The sequence below is a fragment of the Vulpes vulpes genome, chromosome 13 (genome assembly GCF_048418805.1).
Source record: "Vulpes vulpes isolate BD-2025 chromosome 13, VulVul3, whole genome shotgun sequence".
Lineage (NCBI taxonomy): Eukaryota > Metazoa > Chordata > Mammalia > Carnivora > Canidae > Vulpes > Vulpes vulpes.
This window is the reverse complement of record NC_132792.1, coordinates 93,771,761-93,795,058: the sequence shown is the minus strand read 5'-3', so window position 1 is coordinate 93,795,058 and position 23,298 is coordinate 93,771,761. Positions and strand designations below refer to the sequence as shown.

The 23,298-nt window shown below is 37.2% G+C and overlaps 1 protein-coding gene across 7 annotated transcripts in view; it reads right to left on the bottom strand.

The window, feature by feature from the left end:
• The window catches only part of GREB1L (GREB1 like retinoic acid receptor coactivator), a 257,957-nt gene that overhangs the window by 33,170 nt on the left and 201,489 nt on the right, over positions 1-23,298 (bottom strand). For all 7 annotated transcript variants that reach the window (XM_072735060.1, XM_072735063.1, XM_072735065.1 and 4 more), the window contains 2 exons: positions 13,706-13,886; positions 11,300-11,492 (listed from right to left, as the gene is read on the bottom strand). In XM_072735060.1, the coding sequence (XP_072591161.1) occupies positions 11,300-11,492; positions 13,706-13,886 (374 nt within the window). The remainder of the gene's footprint in view (positions 1-11,299; positions 11,493-13,705; positions 13,887-23,298) is intronic.

Genomic DNA, 23,298 nt, shown 5'->3' with positions numbered 1-23,298 from the left:
GATGTTTTTCTAAAGAAGACATACAAATGAAAAGAAAACCAAAGCTGGGGGCATCACTATACCTAACTTCAAGCTGTATTACAAAGCTGTGATCATCAAGACAGTATGGTACTGGCATAAAACTAGGCACATAAAAAACAGATCAATGGAACAGAATAAAGAACCCAGAAATGGATCCTCAATTCTATGGTCAACTCATCTTTGACAAAGCAGGAAAAAATATTCAATGGAAAAAAAGACAGTCTCTTCAATAAATGGTGCTGGGAAAATTGGACGGCCACATGCAGAAGAATGAAACTGGACCATTTTCTTAAACCATACACAAAGATAAACTCAAAATGGTTGAAAGATCTAAATGTGAGATAAGAATCCATCAAAATCCTAGAGGAGAACACAGGCAACAACCTTTTTGAACTTGGCCACAGCAACTTCTTGCAAGACATCTCTAAAAGCAAGGGAACCAAAAGCAATAAAGAACTATAGGGACTTCATCAAGATAAAAAGCTTCTTCACAGCAAAGAAACAGTCAACAAAACTAAAAGACAACCTACAGAATGGGAGAAGATATTTGCAAATGACCTATCAGATAGAGGGCTAGTATCCAAGACCTATAAAGAACTTATCAAACTCAACACCCAAGAAACAAACAATCCAGTCAAGAAATGGGCAGAAGATATGAACAGACATTTCTCCAAAGAAGACCTACACATGGCCAACAAGCACATGAAAAAATGCTCCACATCACTTGCCATCAGGGAAATACAAATCAAAACCACAATGAGATACCACTTTACACCAGTGAGAATGGCTAAAATCAACAGGACAGGAAACAACAAATGTTGGCGAGGATGCGGGAGAAAGGGGAACCCTCCTGCACTGTTGGTGGGAATGCAGACTGCTACAGCCACTCTGGAAAATAGCGTGGAGGTTCCTGAAGAAGTTAAAAATGCAGCTACCCTACAACCCAGCAATTGCACTACTGGGTATTTACCCTAAAGACATTGATGTAGTGAAACGACAGGACACCTGCACCCCAATGTTCACAGCAGCAATGTTCACAATAGCTAAACTGTGGAAGGAGCCACGATGTCCTTTGACAGATGAATGGATAAAGAAGATGTGGTATATATACACAGTGGAATATTACTTAGCCATCAGAAAGGATGAATACCTACCATTTACACATCAGAACCGGAGGGTATTATGCTGAGTGATATAAGTCAATCAGAGAAAGACACTTATCATATGGTCTTATTCATTTGTGGAATATAAGAAATAGTGAAAGTGACCATAAGAGAAGGGAGGAAACTGAGTGGGGAAAAATCATGAGAGACTCCTAACTCTGGGAAACAAACAAAGGGTTGCAGAAGGGGAGGTAGGAGGGGGGATAGGGTAACTGGGTGACAGGCATTAAGGAGGGCATGTGATGAGATGAACACTGGGTGTTATACTATATGTTGGCAAACTGAATTTAAGTAAAAAAAATTTAAAAGACATAAAAATGAAAAAAAAGACATACAAATGGCCAACAGGTGCATAAACATGTATTCAACACTGCTAATCATGAAGGAAATGCAAATAAGAATGAGGATCTAAAGTATAAGATGGTGATTATCATAATGGGATATCACCTAAACACCTGTTAATTTTTTTAAGTAATATCTAGGCCCTACATGAGCTTGAACTCAAAACCCCAAGGTCAGGAGTCACATGCTCCACTGACTGAGGTAGCCTGGTGCCCCATCTCACACCTGTTAGAATGGCTGCTATCAAAAGGAAAATAGATGACAGATGTTGGCAAGGATGTGGAGAAAAGTGAACCCTCATACTTTGTTGGTGGGAGTGTAAACTGGTACAGCCAATTGTGGGAAACAATATGAAGGTCCCTCAAAAAAGTTAAAAATTAAAAATTGAGGGACGCCTGGGTGGCTCAGTGGTTAAGCATCTGCCTTTGGCTCAGGGCGTGATCCTGGAGTCCCGGGATCGAGTCCCACGTCGGGCTCCCTGCATGGAGCCTGCTTCTCCCTCTGCCTGTGTCTCTGCCTCTGTCTCGCTCTCTCTGAATAAATAAATAAATAAATCTTTAAAAAAAATAGAGCAAAAATAAATTAAGCAAACAAGCAAGCAAACTGGTAGTTGCCAGAGGAGAGGGGGATGGAAGGATGGGTGAATTAGATAGAAGGGATTAAGAGGTACAAATTTCCAGTTACAAAATAGATAAGTCCACAGAGATGAAAAGTACAGCATAGGGAATATACTCAATAATCTTGTAATAATGTTGCTTGATAACAGATGGTGACTACACTTATCATGGTGAACAGTGAGTAATGTATAGAATTGTTGAATCATTATGTTGTACACCTGAAACTAACATAACATTGTATGTTAATTATAGTTCAATTAAAAAATATGTAAAATAACTAGTTACTAAAATAAGTATATCACAATTTTATTTATCAATTATACCTCAATAAAGCTGAAAAATTGTGTTTCATTATATAACCTGATAAAAAACTTTCCTGACATCATCTAATGATGGTAATTCAAAAAAGCCTATTATTTTACAAAAAATATTTATTTAAAAATGGAATCTACTTTTTTTGCCTTCATAAACAGAATTCACTGTAATTAACCTCCTTCTTGATGACTCAGTCATCACTATGAAATGAATAACTATTTTGGTATATGACACAAAGATTCCCTCAGAGGATCCTGAGATATATGACAAGCTGTCCTTAAATGTAAATAGCCCCAGAATATTAAGCAAGCTTTTTGAGTTCATGCATTTGCATTTTTAAAAAGTTTTCGTTCCTTTTTTCTACATAAATTTTCCTCAGTCATTTCTCCTAGCTGTCATGTGTCCTATGTGTTTTAGTCTTACTTTTATTTGTTATTTATTATGTATTGACACTTTTCTTTAAACACCCTCCAACTCATTTCATAAAGGTAACATAGCAGCTAAAAGCATATGTTAAAAATAAATTAAGCAATCAGAGGAAGAAAAAGCAAGGGTAAGAGAAATAAGATTGGGCCAGGGATGAAGCTAGTGCTCTCAAAAATGCACACCAGAAGTTTTTGCACATTTTGTTAGAAGTGGGCTACAAATTTGTTTCTGAGCTTTCCAGTAACCCAGAAAAACAGATAAGCAATTTTCCATAAGACAGAAAATAAAGCACTATTTAATTGGCAGGTTTTTTTTTTTTTTTTTTTTTTGTGGCCTCCAAAACCAGTTATTCTTGCTTGTTGGAACGGGATCTAATAAGATTAGAGGACCAGAGTATGTCCTTGTAAACAATGGAGCCTCAGAGCATACATTGAGTTGCAACTATTTTGGAGGCTTGAAGTATTTTTATTTGTTTCCTCCCCCCCCTCTGGTTCTTGATTGAATTCTGGATATTGTGTCAAACAAGTCATTTCAGGATGAAAAAAATTATTCTGGATCCCTGGGTGGCTCAGCGGTTTAGCCCTTGCCTTCGGCCCAGGGCGTGATCTTGGAGTCCCGGGATCAAGTCCCACATGGGGCTCCCTGCATGGAGCCTGCTTCTCCCTCTGCCAGTGTCTCTGCCTCTCTCTCACACATCTCTGTGTTTCTCATGAATAAATAAAATCTTAAAAAAAAACAAACAAACGTGGAAGTCAAAACAAGGCCTATTACAGACTTCCTTTAAAAAAAAATATTCATCTGAGTTTCTCTCCTTATCTGGACTGCTGGCACAGAGTCAGTGGAAAAGCCTTCTCTTTTGTGTGTATGGTTTTCACTTTCCTTCTCATCCTTGGTCCTGCTTCTTTGGGAAAATATAAAATCCCACTCTAAGCCTGCTCTTTTTCCTGATGTAGCATCCTTGCTAGACAGGATGCATCCACTTGTCCTCATTTTAATTTCTCTTTCTTAGCAAAGTTATGGGATGGGTTATTAAACAGATGGCTTGCGATCAATTGGAGCCAGTATTTTTTTAGTTCAACTATAAAGATTTTATAGATTAAGAATTAGATATACTAAAAATAAGACTTAGACATGAATACTTTCCCCAATCTGTTAGGTTTGCATTAAACTGTAACTGTAGTTTCTAAGTATCATAAACCTTGTAATAGATGTCAATGGGACCATGTCTTATTTTTTTTCAAAGATTTCATTTATTTATTCATGAGAGGCACACAGAGAGAGGCAAAGACATAGGGAGAGGGAGAAACAGGCTCCCTGTGGGAAGCCTGATGTGGGACTTGCTCCCAGGACCGCCCACCCCCCCAAGCCAAAGGCAGACACTTAACCACTGAACCACTCAGGCGCCCTGGGACCATGCTTTCAAATGTGTTTTACAAAGCTCTGAATAATGTTACTCGAAAGAAACATGGTGTCCCCAAAATTACAGATCATAAGGAATCACTGTGTCTTTTGGAAACATGTCCCTTCTTCTACCAAAAAAAAAAAAAAAAGCCTCTCTCCTCTCAAATACTGCCCTCCCAGTGACCCTCACCCTGTAGCTCTTCCTGTTCCTCTCGCTGCTGTCCTTGCTTCTCCAGCCAAATGCTCTGCTCTACAGACACCGCTTCCTGGAAGGTCACCAAAGACTCCCGAGGCAAAATCCAGTGGCTTGTACTTATCAGTCCTCAGCAGTCCTTGGCCACTGCCCTCTTGGCAGTTAACTCTTCATTACCTTCCTCAACAATTTTCTCCATACCAGCTGCTTCTGTGATCATTTTTCTTGACAATATATTCCAAATCTACATCATAAAGCCCAGGCAGAAACTGCAAATTAGAATTTGCATCAGGCACTTGCCTCACCCTTAACTCATTCAAAATCCACCTCCTCTGCCCTCCACAGATCACTCTTCCACTTGAACTTTTATTCTAACTAAAGGCATCACTTCAAAGATATCTCAGACCTTTCCCTGTTCCCCAATAAAGAAATCCTAGAAAATTCACCATTTCTCCCATACTTTTTCTTGCTAGGGCTGCTATTTACGTATTTGTTAATTTGAATCTGAATTATCAGAAAAGCCAGATGACTGATCTCCCCATTTTTAATCACTTTGATTTAACTTCTATCATGAATGAATTGCTTCAAAAGGCAGCCTCTCAGTATCTCCTAAAACTCAACATATGTGTTCATTTCCATATATATATATACCTAACAAAAATATATTTCTGTGTCTACTAAAAGGCATGTGCTAGAATGTATATAGCAGCAGTACTGGAATAAATGAATGGCCCGGATAAGTGAATTGTGATGGTCAGCCAGTGTAATCTATATGTAGCAATATGAATGTCTTATGACTCATGCAAGATAGAGAAGAATCTCACAAACAATGCTGAGCAAAGGAAACTATATACAAAAGAGTGTATACTGTATTATTCCATTTATAACAAGTTCAAAACTGGGCAAACCAAATCTATGGTGTAAGAGGCCAGAAGAGTGTTACCCTTTGGTGGTGCCTGTTTTGCAGGGTAGTGGTAATGTTCTATTTCTTCATCTGGGTGCTGGCTCTACAGGTGCTTTCAGTTTGTGAAACTTTACATTGTTCTTATAAAAATAAATGAAATATGTATTTCTGATAATATAATTGACTCTTGAACCACACAGGTTTGAACTGTGTGGGTCCAGTTACCTATGATTTTTTTTCTACAAAAAGCTTTATTGTTTTCATTTTGTGCAGAGCTTGGGGGAGGGCTCCAGGCTGGTTAAAAAGCTGCTTAGTGGTTGCAGGGAGAGGCTGGATACCCAGAGGGACGCAGATGGGCCCCTCAAGGGCCACTGGGCTCCAGAGGCTCCTAGTTATCATGCTTGAAAGTGAGCCTTTGGAGCCCTTGGGGGCCAGCCAGCCTGCAGAAGTTAGTCAGGTAGTCATCCAACTTCTCAATGAGTTTTACCTCCTCATCTAGGAAGTGGTTCTCTAGGAAGTCATAGAGATGGGGGTTTGTGTGGGCAGAACCCAGAGCAGAGCAGACAGATCCAGAAGGCCCTGGTTCAGATTCTTCTCCAGGACTAGGCATCCAGAGTTTTGCCCCACTCATCTTGAAAGGGCTTCCATATGTCCTGAAGAGGGCATGGCTGCCATGCCGATTTTGTATCTTCAAAAGACACTAGGTCCTCCAGAGCCACATGGCTGAGGTTGGAACAGAAGCCCGGGGAGAGGTAGGCACTGGAGCCCTGAGGATGTATGTTGACCAGGCAGGTGAAGGCGGCCTCCACCTTGATGGAGTCATTCTGGTGAATCCAGGAGCTCATGGTTGATTGGCAATAAGGACCTAAGCTCAAAAACCAATGATGGCTAGTCCTAGAGCCAGAGGATGGCTAAGAAGATGGTTCTGAGCTTGCAACTCAAAAAGAGGTTGGAGGGTGGCAGGAGGCTGGAAGAAGGGGGCATCCCTGGGTCTGTTCCATCCAAACACTGTTGAAGCAAGAGACAGATCTGCAGGACCATCAGTTGCTCTGCCTATATGTGGATTTTTTACAGCACAGTACTGTAAATGTATTTCCTCTTCCTTATGAATTCCTTATCACTTTCTTTTCTCTAGCTTACTTTCCTGTAAGAATACAGTATATAATAATATACAAAATAGATCTTAATTGACTGTTTATGGTTTGGTAAGGCTTCCAGACAACAGCAGGCTATTAGTAGATAAGTTTTGGGGGAATCAAAGTTATATGTGAATTTTCAACGGTGCAGGGGTAGGTGCTTCTGACTTTTGTGTTGTTCAAGGCTCAACTGTATTTTTAATAGTACTATGCCCTTATGAAAGGGCATTGTTAATGCCTATGTAGTAAGTGTAAACTTTGCCAGCCTGCACTTCAAGTCTCCATGTGTATATTTCCAGGTTTCTTTTCATCCCCCTGTGTTCTCTGAAAAATCCCCATGTTTCCTTCTCTGTGGAGCTGCCCAAGCTGTCTGCTTCCAGGAGTGTCCACTGCCAGGCGTGCTCACAGTGCCCAGTCCTTCCTCTCTTGCAAGGCCCATCCACTGTACTCTCTACATGTCCCCTTTCCTAGTTCTCTCAAATGGGTGGGACTTCTCCCTCCTTTCAAACCTCAGAGTATTTTGGTTTTTAAAAACTGTCTTATTATACTGGTTTTTGTTTTTAAAAATAAAAATTGTATATATTCAAGGTGTACAACTTGATATTTTTTTTTGAAATTAAGATATAATTGACATGTAACATTGCATTCGTTTTCAGGTTTACAACATAATGATTCTATTTATGTATAGGCATACCTTGGAGATTTGAGGGTTTGGTTCCAGACCACCACAATAAAGCAGGTGGTCATTAAAATGAAGAACTGTTTGGTTTTCTAATACACACAAAAGTTATGTTTATACTATAGTCTATTAAGTGTGCAATAGCATTATATCTGAAAACCAATGTACATACATTAATTAAAAGATACTTTATTGCTTACAAATGCTAACCATCATCTGAACGTTCAGCAAATCATAATCTTTTTACTGATGGAGGGTCTTGTCCTGATGTTGGCTGCTGACTGATCGGGGTGGTGGTTGTTGAAGGCTGGGGATGGCTGCAGCAATTTCTTTAAATAAGACAACAATGAACTTTGCCACATCAAAGGAGTTTTCTTTTTATGAATGATTTTTCTGTGGCATGTGGTACTGTTTGATAGCATTTCACCACAGAACTTCTTTCAACATTGGAGTCAGTTCTCTCAAACCCTGCCACTGCTTTCCCAGCTAAGTCCTTTGTTGTCATTTCAATAATCTTCACAGCATCTTCACTGGGAGTAGATTCTATTTCAAGAAACCACTTTCTGTGTTCAGCCTTAAGAAGCAAATTCTTATCATTAAAGTCTTATGATCTTGTAACAATTTAGTCACATCCTCAGTCTCCACTCCTAATTCTAGTTCTCTTGCTATTTCTACCACATCTACAGGGACTTTCTCCACTGAACTTGAACTTCTCAAAGTCGTACATGATTTTGGAATCAACTTCTTCCAAACTCCTGTTAATATTGATATTTTGACCTTCTCCTAAAACCATGAATGTCTCAACGATCTAGAATGATAAATTTCCTTCCAGAAGGTTTTCAACTAACTTTGTCTAGATCCATCAGAGCAATCACTATCTATTACTGCTACTATAGCCTTATGAAATGTACTTTCTTGAATCATAGGTCTTGAAAATTGAAGTTACTCCTTGATCCATGGGCCACAGAATGGGTGTTGTATTAGCAGGCATGAAAACCACATTCATTTCATTGTACATCTCCATCAGAGCTCTTGGGTGATCAGGGGTGTTGTCAATGAACAGTAATATTTAGTTCACATTCTTTTTTTTTTTAAGGTTTTATTTATTTACTCATGAGAGACACAGAGAGTGAGGCAGAGACACAGGCAGAGGGAGAAGCAGGCTCCCCACCAAGAGTCTGATGTGGGACTTGATCCTAGGACCCCAGGATCATGACCCGAGCCAAAGGCAGATATTCAGCCACTGGGCCACCCAGGTGCCCCTTAGTTCACATTCTTACATGGATATGGAATTGTGCCACAATGCTAAATCTACTATTGTGTTTACAATAGAAACATCATGGATCAATGATCATAGATCATCATAATAAATATAATAATAATGAAAAAGTCAGAAATATTGTGAGAATTACCAAAATGTGACACAGAGACATGAAGTGAGCAAATGCTGTTGGAAAAATGGTGCCAACAGACTTCCTTGATGCAGGGTTGCTACAAATATTCAATTTGTAAAAAATGAAATATCTGCAAAGTGCAATAAAACAAAACATAATAAAGTGAGGTATGTCTGCATATATATTGCAAAATGATCACCACAGCACATATAATTTTTTTTCTGGTGATATGAACTTCTAAGATCTACTCTCTTAGCAACTTTCAAATATACCATACAATATTAACTACAGTCGCCATGCTGTACATTACATCCCCAGGACTTCTTACTTTAAAACTGGAAGTTTGTACCTTTTGACCCCATTTATGCATTTCACTCACCTCACTCCTGCCTCTGGTAATCACCAAATTGTTTTCTCTATGTATATCTTACTCTGTTTTGGATAATAGTCACTTTAATATGCACCTGCTTTCTCCTTTAAAGAGTCTCTCTGTGTGTTCTTGGATCTAATACAAGATCTAATACAAGCCTACAAATGCTCAGTATTTTTTAAACTGAATTACTCTGCTTTTCTCAATTTTTCCTTTTTGAGGACACTGGCCTCAGGATAACAAAAGGAGGCAATGGTTAGGAGCTTCTTCCCTAATGTGTAAGGGTGTTGTAAATTAGATTCAAAGTTTTTATCTTTTTTCTATGCTGATCTCAATTTCATAGTGATGATTTTTTAAAAAACTTTATTAGAATATAACTCCCTTCCCCTTAATTATTTTGATTAGATCTTGGACATCAAAATTTTAATTCATAAATACTTCACTAGATGCCTCTAAGATGAGAATCTTTTAAAAAATATAATCATAGTACCATTATTGTGCCTAAAAAGTAACCATAGTCATAGAAATGACTTTTTAAAAAATATTTTATTTATTTATTTATTTGTTTATTTATTTATTTATTTATTTTAGAGAGAGAGAAAGCAGATACAGGGGGATGGGCAGAGGGAGATGGGGAGAGAATCTCAATCAGATTCCATGCTGAGTGCATAGCCTGACATGGGGCTCCATCTCACCACCTCGAGATCATGACCTGAGCTGAAATCAAGAGTCAGACACTCAACGGACTGAGCCACCCAAGCACCCAGAAATGACTTCAAAGGAAAATTATTTTAAGCCTATTTCCCTATTATTTCATCTCAGAAGAAGGTAAAGGGCAGAAGTTATGAGTTCTTACTATCACTGGCGTGATCCTTTCCAGAAAAGACGACACCAACATGGTAAATTAGGATAGTTCTCTCCCCCGCCTCCCAACAATATATTGAAACTGAACATTTAATGGTAAAAGTTTTGGCTTAGAAAACAATCTTTCCTTTCATCAGTTCTGTTGATAATCCCATTCTATGTCAGGGCAACTACTTGGGTCACCTTCAGGTGCATGCTACACCCCTGCACTTTAGACCCTCAATCTCACCTGTAACTTGACATCCAACTGACAAAGATGCCATTGAGAAGATACTACAAAGTGAGAGCTCAAAGCAATCTCTATGTGATAGTAAACACATTGAGATAGTTGTCACAAGGGAGGCATGGTTGATGCCAACATGATTCAATGACCTGAGTTTACTTGACTGCAAAGAACAAACCAATACTCAAAAATAAGAGCTGCAAGTCAGGGAACAGTTACCTACTTCATAACAATGAAATACACTGGGTTGATAAATGAATAAATGTTATTTTTATGTAAGACATATCTGGCATCCTTTACTTAAACATGTTTATTTAAAAATATCATTATGTTCAATAATTTTAAACAAAGAATCCATTGCTTGATGACTAATCTTCATTGGTTTTTTTTATGAAACACTCATTTCTTTTCTTTTCTTTTTAAAAGATTTTATTTATTTACTTGAGAAAGAGAGAGAGAAAAAACATGAACAAGTGGAGGGGCAGAGGGAGAATCAGGCTGTCCACTGAGCAGGGAGCTGATCTCAGGATATTGGGATCATGACCTGAGATGAAGGTAGACGCCCAACCGACTGAGCCACCCAGGTGCCCTCTTTTCTTTGATAGTATCTTTATCACACACTGTATAGGTCATAGGAAATATTTTCTAGGTGTTAGGGGTTGGAGCCAAAAAAACCCATAATGTCCTGAATATGTACAACTTTGAGATGATTGTTCTCCACACATTAAGTACTATTAATGAGTAGTTTAAAATAACAGTATCATAATTCCCTATTTCAACCAGAAGACTGAGAACTGATTACAAGAAAAAATCTAGTTCCTGGGGGAACAGGAACATAATTTAGTCATAGATCAGCAAGACTGAAACATAACAGAAGAGCCATTCAAAAGGACAATAAAATTTCCACATCTCAGATTGAAATTAATCATTTAAAGTCATAAATATAATCCAGGTTATTGGTGGCCATATAAGATAATATCACATTTTTTGGGGGAAAATTATATGGGATAGATAATTTTGTATCTGCATGATAACCTAAAAAAGAACATAATCAGATTTATATAGGACACTACTCACTAGTTTTTAATCTTATAATAATTGTAATTATATAGAACTTTTAGGAGATAAAACTTTATGTTAGATTTTTGAACTCTTGTATTATTTTACAAAGCCATGACCATATTTTATTACAAGATTCTGCTCCCTGGAGAACTGAGAACATGAGTGTATCAGAGCAGAATAGAGACTCACCATGCTGTCTAGCTGTATCCAGTGAACCTCATTGCTGGAGCTGATTCGAGACTGTTGGGTCTGTAGCGTGTATGGGAAGGAGCTAACCTGGAGCACCAGCAGGTTGAAAGCTTCCAGGACTTCCCTGCAGTTAATGACTCTGTCAGCCAATCCATGACTGGGTTCACCATGTGACAAAGAACCGGAAATGACACTGTAGAAATATTGAAAGCCACATTAATACTTCCTAATTTAAGGGATTAGGTACAGAGACAGACTTCAAAATGGAGCTAATGCTTTCATTTTTATTTTTCTAGTTCTTTTTAATTGGAAACAGGATTAGAGGCAACCAATATTTAATTTGAAAGAGCAATAATTACACTCTTTCTTACCACTTTCAGACAGATCTCAAAGATATTTTTTTTCTTTTTCAGTCTGTGCCTGATATACCTCAAAGTGTAACTCAGTTCTATAGGCCAAGGATACCTAAATCTGTAGTTGAGATGGATCACTTTGGTCTGAAAGCTCATCTGAATGAGAGTTTCTCCATCAAAACCTGACACTTATAACTGTGCAACAATTGGTATCCCAGAGAGGCCCCCAAACTATAAGAGATCCCTCTGTATTAACACCAGTCTCCTTCCTCCCTTGAGTATGTTAGACTATGGGGAGGTTACAGAGGGTCCTCCAATCCCTCCTTCACTATGACCAAAATTTTTATTTCTGAATCATTTTCAGTTCTTTCAATTTAGATGTACCAGATTGCTATGCAGCCTCAAAACCACATCTTTTTTGTCAAAGAAATAATCTCAGTGCCCCGGGGAATTAAATATAGAATGATCCAATACACATCCTCAGAGCTATTACTCCAAACTTTCAAAGATGAGGTATATCAGGTCACTGAGCTATTTTTGCTCATAGAACACTAGGAGCAACTGAATAGCATCTGGGCAAAGTCTCTTCATGTATTTCTTTCTTTCTTTCTTTCTTTCTTTCTTTCTTTCTTTCTTTCTTTCTTTCTTCTTTTTCTTTCTTTCCTTCCTTTCTTCCTTCCTTCCTTCCTTCCTTCCTTCCTTCCTTCCTTCCTTCTTTCTTTCTTTCTTTTTCTTTTCTTCCTCCCTCCCTTCCTTCCTTCCTTCCTTCCTTCCTTCCTTCCTTCCTTCCCCCTCTTTCTTTCCTTTCTTCTAAATCTAACATGCTGTGCTAGATCTTATTTATACCTACATATGGCTTTAGAGTTCAGATTGTGGAGTGCCAAACACTTCTAGCTTCTGAATAAGCGCTTTTGCAATTCTGATATTTCTACAACAGGTGCCAAATCTTTCATATTCTTAAACTCAGTATGTCCTGAAGAAAGGAAACTATGAACTTGATGATGCCTGAACTTGCCTTTTTAACCCATAAGATCAAAGATACATCCTAAAAAAAAAAAAAAAAAAAAAAAAAAAAAGATACATCCTAACAGATAATTACTATAATTTGATCTGGGAGCAAAACTGGCTCCATCATGATACCATATTTACTATTCTTCTACAGTAAATTCACCTGAGAAATAGGTTATTCTCTTGTTTAAACTGGTAAATTGGGGAAGGTTTCACATTTGCTCTCAGGACTTTTTTTTAAATTTGTTTTTGAGTTTATTATTATTTTTTTTAGTAATCTCTATACCCAATATGGGGCTCAAACTCAAAAATCTCAAGATAAAGAGTCACTTCCTCCTCTGATTGACCCAGCCAGGCATCCTTGCTCTCAGATCTTGAAGTGGCATCTTTACTACTGTTAAAGGTATGTGGGTAGGAGAGAAACACAAAAGGAGCAATGCAGAAGAGGGAAGAAGAGAAGAGGAAGAAAAAGAACTGGGGAGAGGAAGGGTGGGCATAGGAAAGCACACGACCTTCCTTGGAGCTCATAAACCTCACCTTCCTGCTATGCCCATTCTCTGAGGCAGCTGAGTTCCACAATACCCTGAAGACAGCTTTTTTTTACAGAGGTTTTTTCCTTTCTTTTTAAAAAATATTTATTTATTTGAGAAAGAGAGAGAGAAAGAGAGAGAGCCCATGAGCTGGGGGAGGGGCAGAGGGAGGAGAGAGAGAAACTTAAGCAGGATCCCCACTGAGCAAGGAGCTCGAGGCAGGGCTTGGCCTCAGGACCCTCAAATCATGGCCCTGAGATCACGATCTGAGCCAGAACGTTGAGTTGGCCATTTAACTGACTGTGTCACCCAGGTGCCCTTTTAACAGGGATGTCTAAATTCACTTACAGTATAGTTAAAATGAAATCAGCACTAAATTGGTAGAGAAAGTTGAAAGCACAGGGAAAGTAGGAATAAATTACCAATAAGAATATGCCAAGTGTTTTCAGGAAATTATGATAAAACCATTGCTGTGCTAGAAGAAATACTGTATTTGCTCCCTCTGAAGCAATCACCTCGTTAGTTCCACATGGGAGTTGTCATGAACCAGTACAAACAGTGTGTACGGGTTCTGTTTTACCCTTCTCATAAAAACTTCAAACTTGGTTTGAATCTCATTGTCTAGACGAACAACATATTTCTCTGCTCTCTGATAAGCTGTCCCATTTTCCTCCAGACCCAAGTCTACAAGGACACCTGCCAAGAAGAAAAACACAATTTATCTTTTCACATACATGCATATAAATGAAATAAACAAGTTCAATGTTAACTGATATACTGAGAAGTAGCCACATGTATAGGTTTACAGAGCAGATATTTTTCCTTCTGCATATTCCCCACTACAATTTTGATGAGGAAATAGAAGATTTCTTATTCTTTAGAACTCTCCACACCACCTCCTACACCTCAACAAAGGGCAACAGGGAATGAACGATCTGATACATTAAGTAGAAGCAGTAGAATGTACGAGGCTTCTGTCTAATTAAATCCTATTTATATTGAAGTGCTGCTGCTGACATCTGCCATAGGCCACTCAGAGCTATAGCTCTCAAATTAATAAAGTCACACAAGTCTTCTTTACCCCAAATTTAGCAACGAAACATATGTAAGAAAAAGGAAAATACCATAAGATGTCCAAATATGTCATCACTAGACTATGAGCTTTTTTAGGTAATATTTTACTCATTTTATATAGTGACAGTTTTGCACAGTATCTAGAGTATGGGCCATCCTCAATTAATGCTGGATCATGTACCAAATTAATAAAATGAACCAAATTACCCAGTATTACTATATTGTTGAATTATCAGAAATGAAAACTTCAGTACTGTATCATTATCCCTATCTATAATATAACTACTTCCACATTCAAACATCTAAAAAGTTCAAGGCACATAAAGGTGTTGTTGGGATACTCAATTAAAACATCAAATCCTCCTTTCAAATGAAGAGACAAAATGATAGTTATGTGGGGTGAAGGATGTGTTAACTAACCTTATTGTGATAAACATTTCACAATATATACCAGTATCAAGTCATCAAGGTGTACATTGTACACCTTAAACTTACACAACATTGTATGGCAATTATATCCCAATAAAGATGGGGGAAAAATCCCAAACCAAGGGCAACCCCCTCCTCCAGACCCTTAGCCACGTGAGGGGAAGATTAACCCCCTGATATGAGAGTCTTGTGATTCAAGTCCACAGCTTTCCAAGAAGGAGAAGGAACCAGAAGGCTAATTTAGGGGTTAGATATGTCACAGGGACCTGAGGACCAGCCTGGGCTCCAAGGGGTAGAGGGTATCTATTTAGCATCCAATATTAGCCATACCCAACAGCCACAACCATGTGAAAAAAAATTAAAGTTAAAAAGAAGAAACAAGTTAAATTAAGAGACTTTTATAGAATTATGTTGACTTAGTTTTATTTATCTAGATTTTCTTTTCAGATAAAATCAGCTCAATTAACAACTACATGCAGTTAACATGTAAAAGCTCTAAATGTTATAAAATAGGAGAAATGTTTTACCATATGAAAAATTCATTATACCAGAAAAGGTAGACAGAAAAGCCATTTCACTTTTGAACATTTTTCATGAGAAGACTTTATCCAGACATTGTTTCTAGTTTCTACCCAAATGTAGCCAAATGTTACTGGGACTATATCTGAAAGCAATCAAACATTTAATGTGGCAGGTATTCTGATATTTTTGAAAGTGGATTGCTTATAAAATTCATTCAACATTCCATAGTGATTTACTGAGCATCCACTATGTATCAGGTACTATTATCAGGTATTGTGTTAGTCATGAATATATACAGGACAGCAGGACAAAGATCTTAACTCCATGGAGCTTATGATGGAGCAGATGGATGATTTTGACAAGTGTCATGACAGGAGACAAGTACGTGCTATGGGAGGAGGTGACAGAGGAGGTAAGTAGAGAAATAGAGAACCTACTTAATCTCTGGGGGCTTCTATTTCCTTATCTGTATAAGAGGGAGAGGACTGCCAGCTGGAAATCAGTCTATTTCCTAAGTTTATCCCTAGGAAGTAAGTAGTGGAAGTTAATGGTAACTTACTTTGAAAAGATCATAAATAATTCATAAAAAATAAAAATATTTCTTATGGATAATTTAGAGTTGACTACATCTTGAAACAAATGAATAAAGAAAGACCTTTACCAGGCAATTTCATACGTGTCCTAATGGAAAGACAAAGTTCCATGAATCTAAGAGGTTGTTCTCTTAGATATAACATATATATTGGTCTGTAACTATGCAGCCATCTGGCTCTACAGTGGTAAATTTGGGTGGGGAGCAGGCATATCATAGGTACTTGATTTTTTAATTTCTAACTGGGCAATTTTAGTAGGGAATCCTTACCTTTAAAGTTTGTTTTAGACTTGCTTTTATTTTTAAGTTTTGTTTCTTTCCTGGTTATGAAAGTGATAGATACTCATCTTGAAAAACTGGAAAGTATAGAGATATATTAAAAAGAAAAATTTATTCGTAATTAACTCAAAATAAGCTGCTGTGAACATTTCTGTGCATTCCTCCCTGTGTCTTTTCCTATGCATATTGTGCTACCTCTAGTATTTTGTGATTGTATATCCTGATATTTTTCACTTGTAACTGTAAAATAAGAAACAAAACTATCATTATTTACTAACAATATGTCTGTGTAGAAAACACAAGACACTCCACAGATAAATCAAATAAATTAATAAGAGTTTGGTTAAGTTGATAGAATCAATATCAGTTTATAAAAATTAACTGCATTTCTATACACTATCTGCAAACAGTTAAGTATATATTTTTTAAAAACACTTACAATAACATAAAGATATTAGGTATCTAGAAATAAGTCTTAGAAAAAGTGTATAAGAGCTCTTCAGAGAAAATGATGAAACTGTTAATGACATTAAAGAAGACCTAAACAGAACTATCTCATAAAATGTAGTTAAAAATAAATTCTCTTCAAGTTCATCTAGAGGTACAATGTAATTCCAACAAAAATTCTAACAGTTTCTTTTACCTTGAAAAATTGTTTCAAAAATGTATGTGGCAGAGCAAAGGACCGAGAATAGTGAAGACAGTCCTAAAGTAGAGGTGGGACAGATTTGCCTTCCCAGAGACTAAGACCTATTGACCTGTATTAATAAGACAAAGTGGTTTGGGCACAGGGCTAGACCTCAGAAAGAGACCTCCATACATATTTCCCAAATTGAGAGACTTTATACAAAACAACTGACTAGTATTTGCCAAAACTGTTAAGGTTATGCAAAACAATGAAATATTTTTTTTTAAATGTCACATTTGCAGAAGACTAAGAGGACACAAAAATTGCATGCAATGTGGGATCCTGGATTCAATCCTGAAACAGATAAATGACCTTAAGGGGAAACTGGTGAGGTCTTTAGTTAATAGTATTGTTCAGGATTGATTCTGTTTTGGTAATTGTACTATAGGTACATAAGTTGTCAACTCTAAATGAAGGTGGTGAAGGGTGTGTGTGAACTCTGCTGTTTTATAGCACATTTACTATAAGATAGTTCACATACAATTCACTCATTCATAATGTACATTTCAATAGTCTTTAGTATATTCACAGAGTTGTATAACAATCATTACAAATGATTTTAGAATATTTTCATGACTTCCAAATGAAAACTTGTATCCTTTAACCATCACCCCTCAATTTCCCCTTGGGTTCCCCAGCCCTGGGCAGTTATTAATCTATTTTCTCTATAGATTTGCTTATTCTAAATGTTTAATATAAATGGAATCATAACAATATATGATCTTGTGTGACTGGCTTCTTTCACTTGGAGTAATGTTTTCAAGTTTCATCAATGTGGCATGCATCATCAATACTTTATTTCTGCTTATTGCTTAATAATATTCCATTGTATGGATCACCACATTTTATATAGCCATTCACCATGGACATAATTAACATTTGAATTTTTTCTACTTTTTGGCTATTATGAGTAATACTGCTATAAACTTTTGTGTACGGGCTTATATGTGAACATACGTTTTTCACTTCTCTCTCATTTCATTTTTTAAAAATTTATGATAGTCACACAGAGAGAGAGAGAGAGAAAGAGAGGCAGAGACACAGGCAGAGGGAGAAGCAGGCTCCATGCCCGACGTGGGATTCGATCCCGGGTCTCCAGGATCGTGCCCTGGGCCAAAGGCAGGCGCCAAACCGCTGCGCCACCCAGGGATCCCTTCTGTCTCATTTCATATAGAGCAGTGGAATTGCTGTATTTCATGGTAGTTCTTTATTTAACCATTTGAGGAAATACTAGACTGTTTTATAAAGTGGCTATGCCATTTACATTCTCACCAGAAGTGTATGAGGTTCCAACTTCTCTACATATTAAACAACACTTGTTATTGTTTTTCTCTCTCATATCCATTCTAGTAAGTGTGAAGTAATAATTCATTGTGGTTTTGATTTTCATGTTTCTTTTGGTTAATAATGTTGAACACAGCAGCCCAGGTAGCTGGAGGGGAGCTGTTTCCTCCCACCTGCCACTGGCGCCCCCTATCTTCAAGTTGTGGAAAGGGCATGTGCTGCCCTTCACTTCTGCTCTGTGGATTCCTTGCAGGGCTCCCTGGGCAGAGCAATAAAGAGTTTGACTCCAAAAAAAAAAAAAAAAAAAAAGGGATCCCTGGGTGGTGCAGTGGTTTAGCGCCTGCCTTTGGCCCAGGGCGCGATCCTGGAGACCCAGGATCGAATCCCACGTCGGGCTCCCGGTGCATGGAGCCTGCTTCTCCCTCTGCCTATGTCTCTGCCTCTCTCTCTCTCTCTCTCTCTGTGACTATCATAAATAAATAAAAAATAAAAAAAAATAATGTTGAACACATTTTCATGTGCTCACTGGCCATCTGTATATTTCCTTTGGGTAAATGCCTCTTCAGATCCTTTACCCATATCCTAATTGGGCTATTTGTCTTTTTATTATTGAGTTGTAATAGGTCTTAAATGATGTAGATAGAAGTTCCTTCTCAGATATATGATTTGCAAGAATTTCTCCCATTCTCAAAGATATTTGCAAATGACCTATCTGATAAAGGGTTAGTAACCAAAATATATAAAGAACTTATCAAACTCAATGCTCTGAAAAATGAATAATCCAATTTAAAAATGGAAAGAAGACATGAACAGGTATTTCTCCAAAGAAGACATCCAGATGGCCAACAGAAAAGATGCTCATCGTCACTTATCAGAGAAATGCAAATAAAAACTACAATATCACTTCAGACCTGTCAGAATGGCTAAAATCAACAATACAAGACATAGTAGGCATTAGTGAAGCTGTGGAGAAAGGGGAACCCTCTTGCAATGTTGGAGAGAATGCAAACTGGAACAGTCACTGTAGAAAACAGTAGAAGGTTCCTCAAAAAGTTAAAAATTGAACTACCCTAAAATCCAGCAATTGCATCACTAGGGTTTTACCTAAAGAATACAAAGATACTAATTCAAAGGGATACATGCACCCCAATTATTTATAGCAGCATTATCTATAATAGCCAAATTATGGAAGCATCCCAGATGTCTACTGATGAATGGATAAAGATGTGGTATATATACAACATGGAATATTACCCAGCCACAAAAAAGAATGAAATCTTGCCATTTGCAACGACATGGAGGGACCTAGGGAGTATTATGCTGAGCAAAATAAGATGCAAAAAGACAAATACCATATGATTTCACTCATATGTGGAATTTAAGAAACAAAACAAATGAGCAAAGATTAAAAAGAGAGAGAGAGAGACAACCCAAAAAACAGATCCTTCACTATAAAATACAAACTGATTGCTACCAAAAGAGAAGTAGATGGGGAGATGGGTTAAATAGGTGATGGAGAGATTAAGGAATTCACTTGTGATGAGCACTGGGTGCTGTATAGAAATGTTGAATCACTATATTGTACACCTGAAACTAATATTACAATGTATGCTAACTAATTGGAATTTAAATACTTTAAAAAAATAAAAAAATAATGTTTCCTATTCTGTGAGTTCCCTTTCATTTCCTTTTTCTTTTTAAAAAGATTTATTCATGGGATCCCTGGGTGGCTCAGCGGTTTAGTGCCTGCCTTTGGTCCAGGGTGTGGTCCTGGAGTCCTGGGATCAGGTCCCACATTGGGCTCCCTGCATGGAGCCTGCTTCTCCCTCTGCCTGTGTCTCTGCCTCTCTCTCTCAGTCTGTGTCTCTCATGAATAACAAACAAAATATAAAAAAAAAGATTTATTCATGAGAGACAAAGAGAGAGAGAGACAGGCAGAGGCATAGACAGAGGGAGAAGCTGGCTCCATGCAAGGAGCCTGATGTGGGACTCGATCCCAGGACTCGATCCCGGGACTACAGGATCACACCCTGGGCCGAAGGCAGGCGCTAAACTGCTGAGCCACCCAGCGATCCCAACCCCTTTCATTTTCTTTTTTTTTTTTTTTTTTAATTTTTATTTATTTATGATAGTCACACACAGAGAGAGAGAGAGACAGAGACACAGGCAGAAGGAGAAGCAGGCTCCATGCACCGGGAGCCCGACGTGGGATTCCATCCCGGGTCTCCAGGATCGCGCCCTGGGCCAAAGGCAAGCGCCAAACCGCTGTGCCACCCAGGGATCCCCCCCTTTCATTTTCTTGATGGTGTCCTTTGATACACAACTGCTTTAAATTTTGATTGTGTCCAGTTTATTTTTTTATTTTTGTGCTTTTGGAATCATACCTAAGAAATCATTGCTTAATCCAGAGTCATGAAGATTTTTCACCTATGTTTTCTTCCATGAATTTTTAGTTTTAGTTCTTATGTTTAAGTCTTTAATTCATTTTGAGTCACTTTTTGTTTGTGTTGTGGGGGTCCAAATTTATTCTTTTGTATATGGATATCCAGTTGCCCCATATCATTTGTTGAAAAGATTCTCTGCCCATTGAATGGTCTTGTCACCCTGGTCAAAGTTCAGTTGGCTACCAATAGGGGGGTTTATTTCTGGACTCTCCCAATTCTATCCCATTGATTTATATGTCTATCCTTATGTCAGTATTGCAGGGTCTTGATTACTGCAGCTTTGTATTGTATGGATTTTATGGTCAGCTTGTTAATTTCTATAAAGAAGCCATCTGGACTTTTAATAGGGAATGCACTGAATCTGTAGCTCCATTTAAGAAATATTGCCACCTTAAAAGTGTTAATGCCTTCCAATTCATGAACATAGGATGTCTTTCCATTTATTTAGGTCTTCTTTAATTTCTTTCAACAATATTTTCTAAGTTTTATACTTATTTTGTCAAATATCTGCCAAAGAATTTCATTCTTTTTGATGCTATTATAAATTGTTTTCTTAATTTCATTTTTGTATTTTTGCACAGTTTTTGTGACTTTTCTGTAGATCTAAAATTATTTTGAAATAGAAAAATTTAAAAGAAGCAAGACCTTATCAAATATTTGCAACTGAAACACATACATTATTGGTGGGAGTGTAAATAGAATCACTTTGGAAAGAAAATTAGCATTATTTGGTAAAATTTAAAATGTACTTAACCTATGCCACAACAATTCTACTTTTAGAGAAATTCTTATTTGTGGACCAGCACTGTTTGAAAAAGTAAAAAAACTAGAAACAATCTAAATGTCTATCAGTAGTAAATTGATTTTTAAAAAAGATTTTATTTATTCATGAGAGACACACAGAGAGAAGCAGAGACATAGGCAGAGAGAGAAGCAGGCTCCTTGCAGGGAGCCTGATGTGGACTTGATCCCGGACCCTAGGGTCACGCCCTGAGCCAAAGGCAGATGCTCAACCGCTGAGCCACCCAGGCATCCCTAAATTGATTTTTTAAATGTGTGATATATTCATGTAATATAACGCTAAAAAGCAGTAAAATGAATTACAATTACATACAACAACAGAATCAATCTCAGGGATGTAATGCTGAGTGCAAAAAGTAAATTACAGACACATGTACAGATTCTATTTATAAAAAAGTCTAAAGGATGTGAAATTTAATATATTGTTTAGGAGTTATATTGTTTATATATTAATATAATTAATATAACATATACTAATGTATAATGTTTAGGAGTTAGCAAAACTATAAATAAAACAAGGGAATAATAAACAGAAAGTTCAGAGTAATTATTACCTTTGAAAAAAGAGAAACATTAACATCAGGGAGGGAAAGAAGAGTTTGATGTTCCTTATTTTAATGGGTACATAAATGTTCATTATATTGTGATTTATAATACCTTTTATAAATTTTATAAACTTTATTTATTCAACATTTAAAATTTCTTAAAAGGGAAGAATTTTAGAAACTATTTGAAAACATTAATAACTATACTAAATTCTATCTGATGGAAATATCATCAATGAAAAGCAACTATTTCCCCTCATTTTCTATTTTTAATATTATAGAAAAGTTGAAAGACCAGTGCAATACCCTTCAATTAGATTCACCAGTTGTTAATATTTTGCTGCATTTGCTTTTTCTCTTTACTTACTTTTTATTTACTTTTGATTTTTATTTACTTTTTATTATTATTTACTTTTTATTATTATTGTCGCTGTTATTGCTGAATAATTTGGTGGTAACATATAATATTTACCCCTAAATACTTCAATATGTATTTCATAAAAGCAAAAGCAGTTTCCTACATAATTTTATTATTTCCTAGGAATTAAACTAACACTGATATAATACTATCTAATACCTAGCCCATATTTGAGTTTCACTAATTGCCCCAGGGCTATACTTTTTTCTTTTCCTTTTAAGATCTAGGATCTAATCAAGAATTAAGCAATACACTTGGTTGCCACATTTCTTTATTCTTCATAATTAAAAGAGCCCCCTTACCTTTTTTTTCCTTATTGGTCTTTTCATGGATACTTATTATTATTTTTTTTAATTTAGAGGTGCCTGGGTGGCTCAGTCAGTTAAGCATCTGCCTTTGGCTCAGGTAGTGATCCTAGGATCAAGCACCACCACCACCTCCCTGCTCAGCTGGGAGTCTGTTTTTCCCTCTCCCTTTGCCCCTACCCCTGTTTGTGCTTACTCTCTGACTCTCTTACATAAATAAAATCTTTAAAAATAAAAAAAATTAAAGATTTTATTTATTTGAGAGAAAGACAGAGATAATGAGAGAGCATGAGCAGGGATGAGGAAGAGGGAGAAGCAGATCCCTCCTCCCCCAGCAGGAAGTCTGATGCAGGGCTTGATCCCAAGATCTTCATGACCTGAGCTGAAGGCAAATGCTTAACTGATTTAGCCATCCACGTGCCCCAGTTGATTTTTTTAAAAATGCAGGTTAATTGTTTTGTAGAATACCATATAATCTGAATTTGCCTGGGATTGGACTTGTGTCCTTGTGATTGGACTCAGATTAAACATTTTTGGCAATGACACCTCAGAGGTGACATTGTGTACTTCCCTTTGCTCATAATATCAATCTGACCTATAACTGGAGCAGGCAAAGTTTGATTACTTGGTTATGGTAGTGCCTACTGCCAAATCTCTCCATTGTAAAGATACATTTTTGTTTTTGTAATTTTTAATATGTGGGATGACATTTTGAGACTGTGGGAAT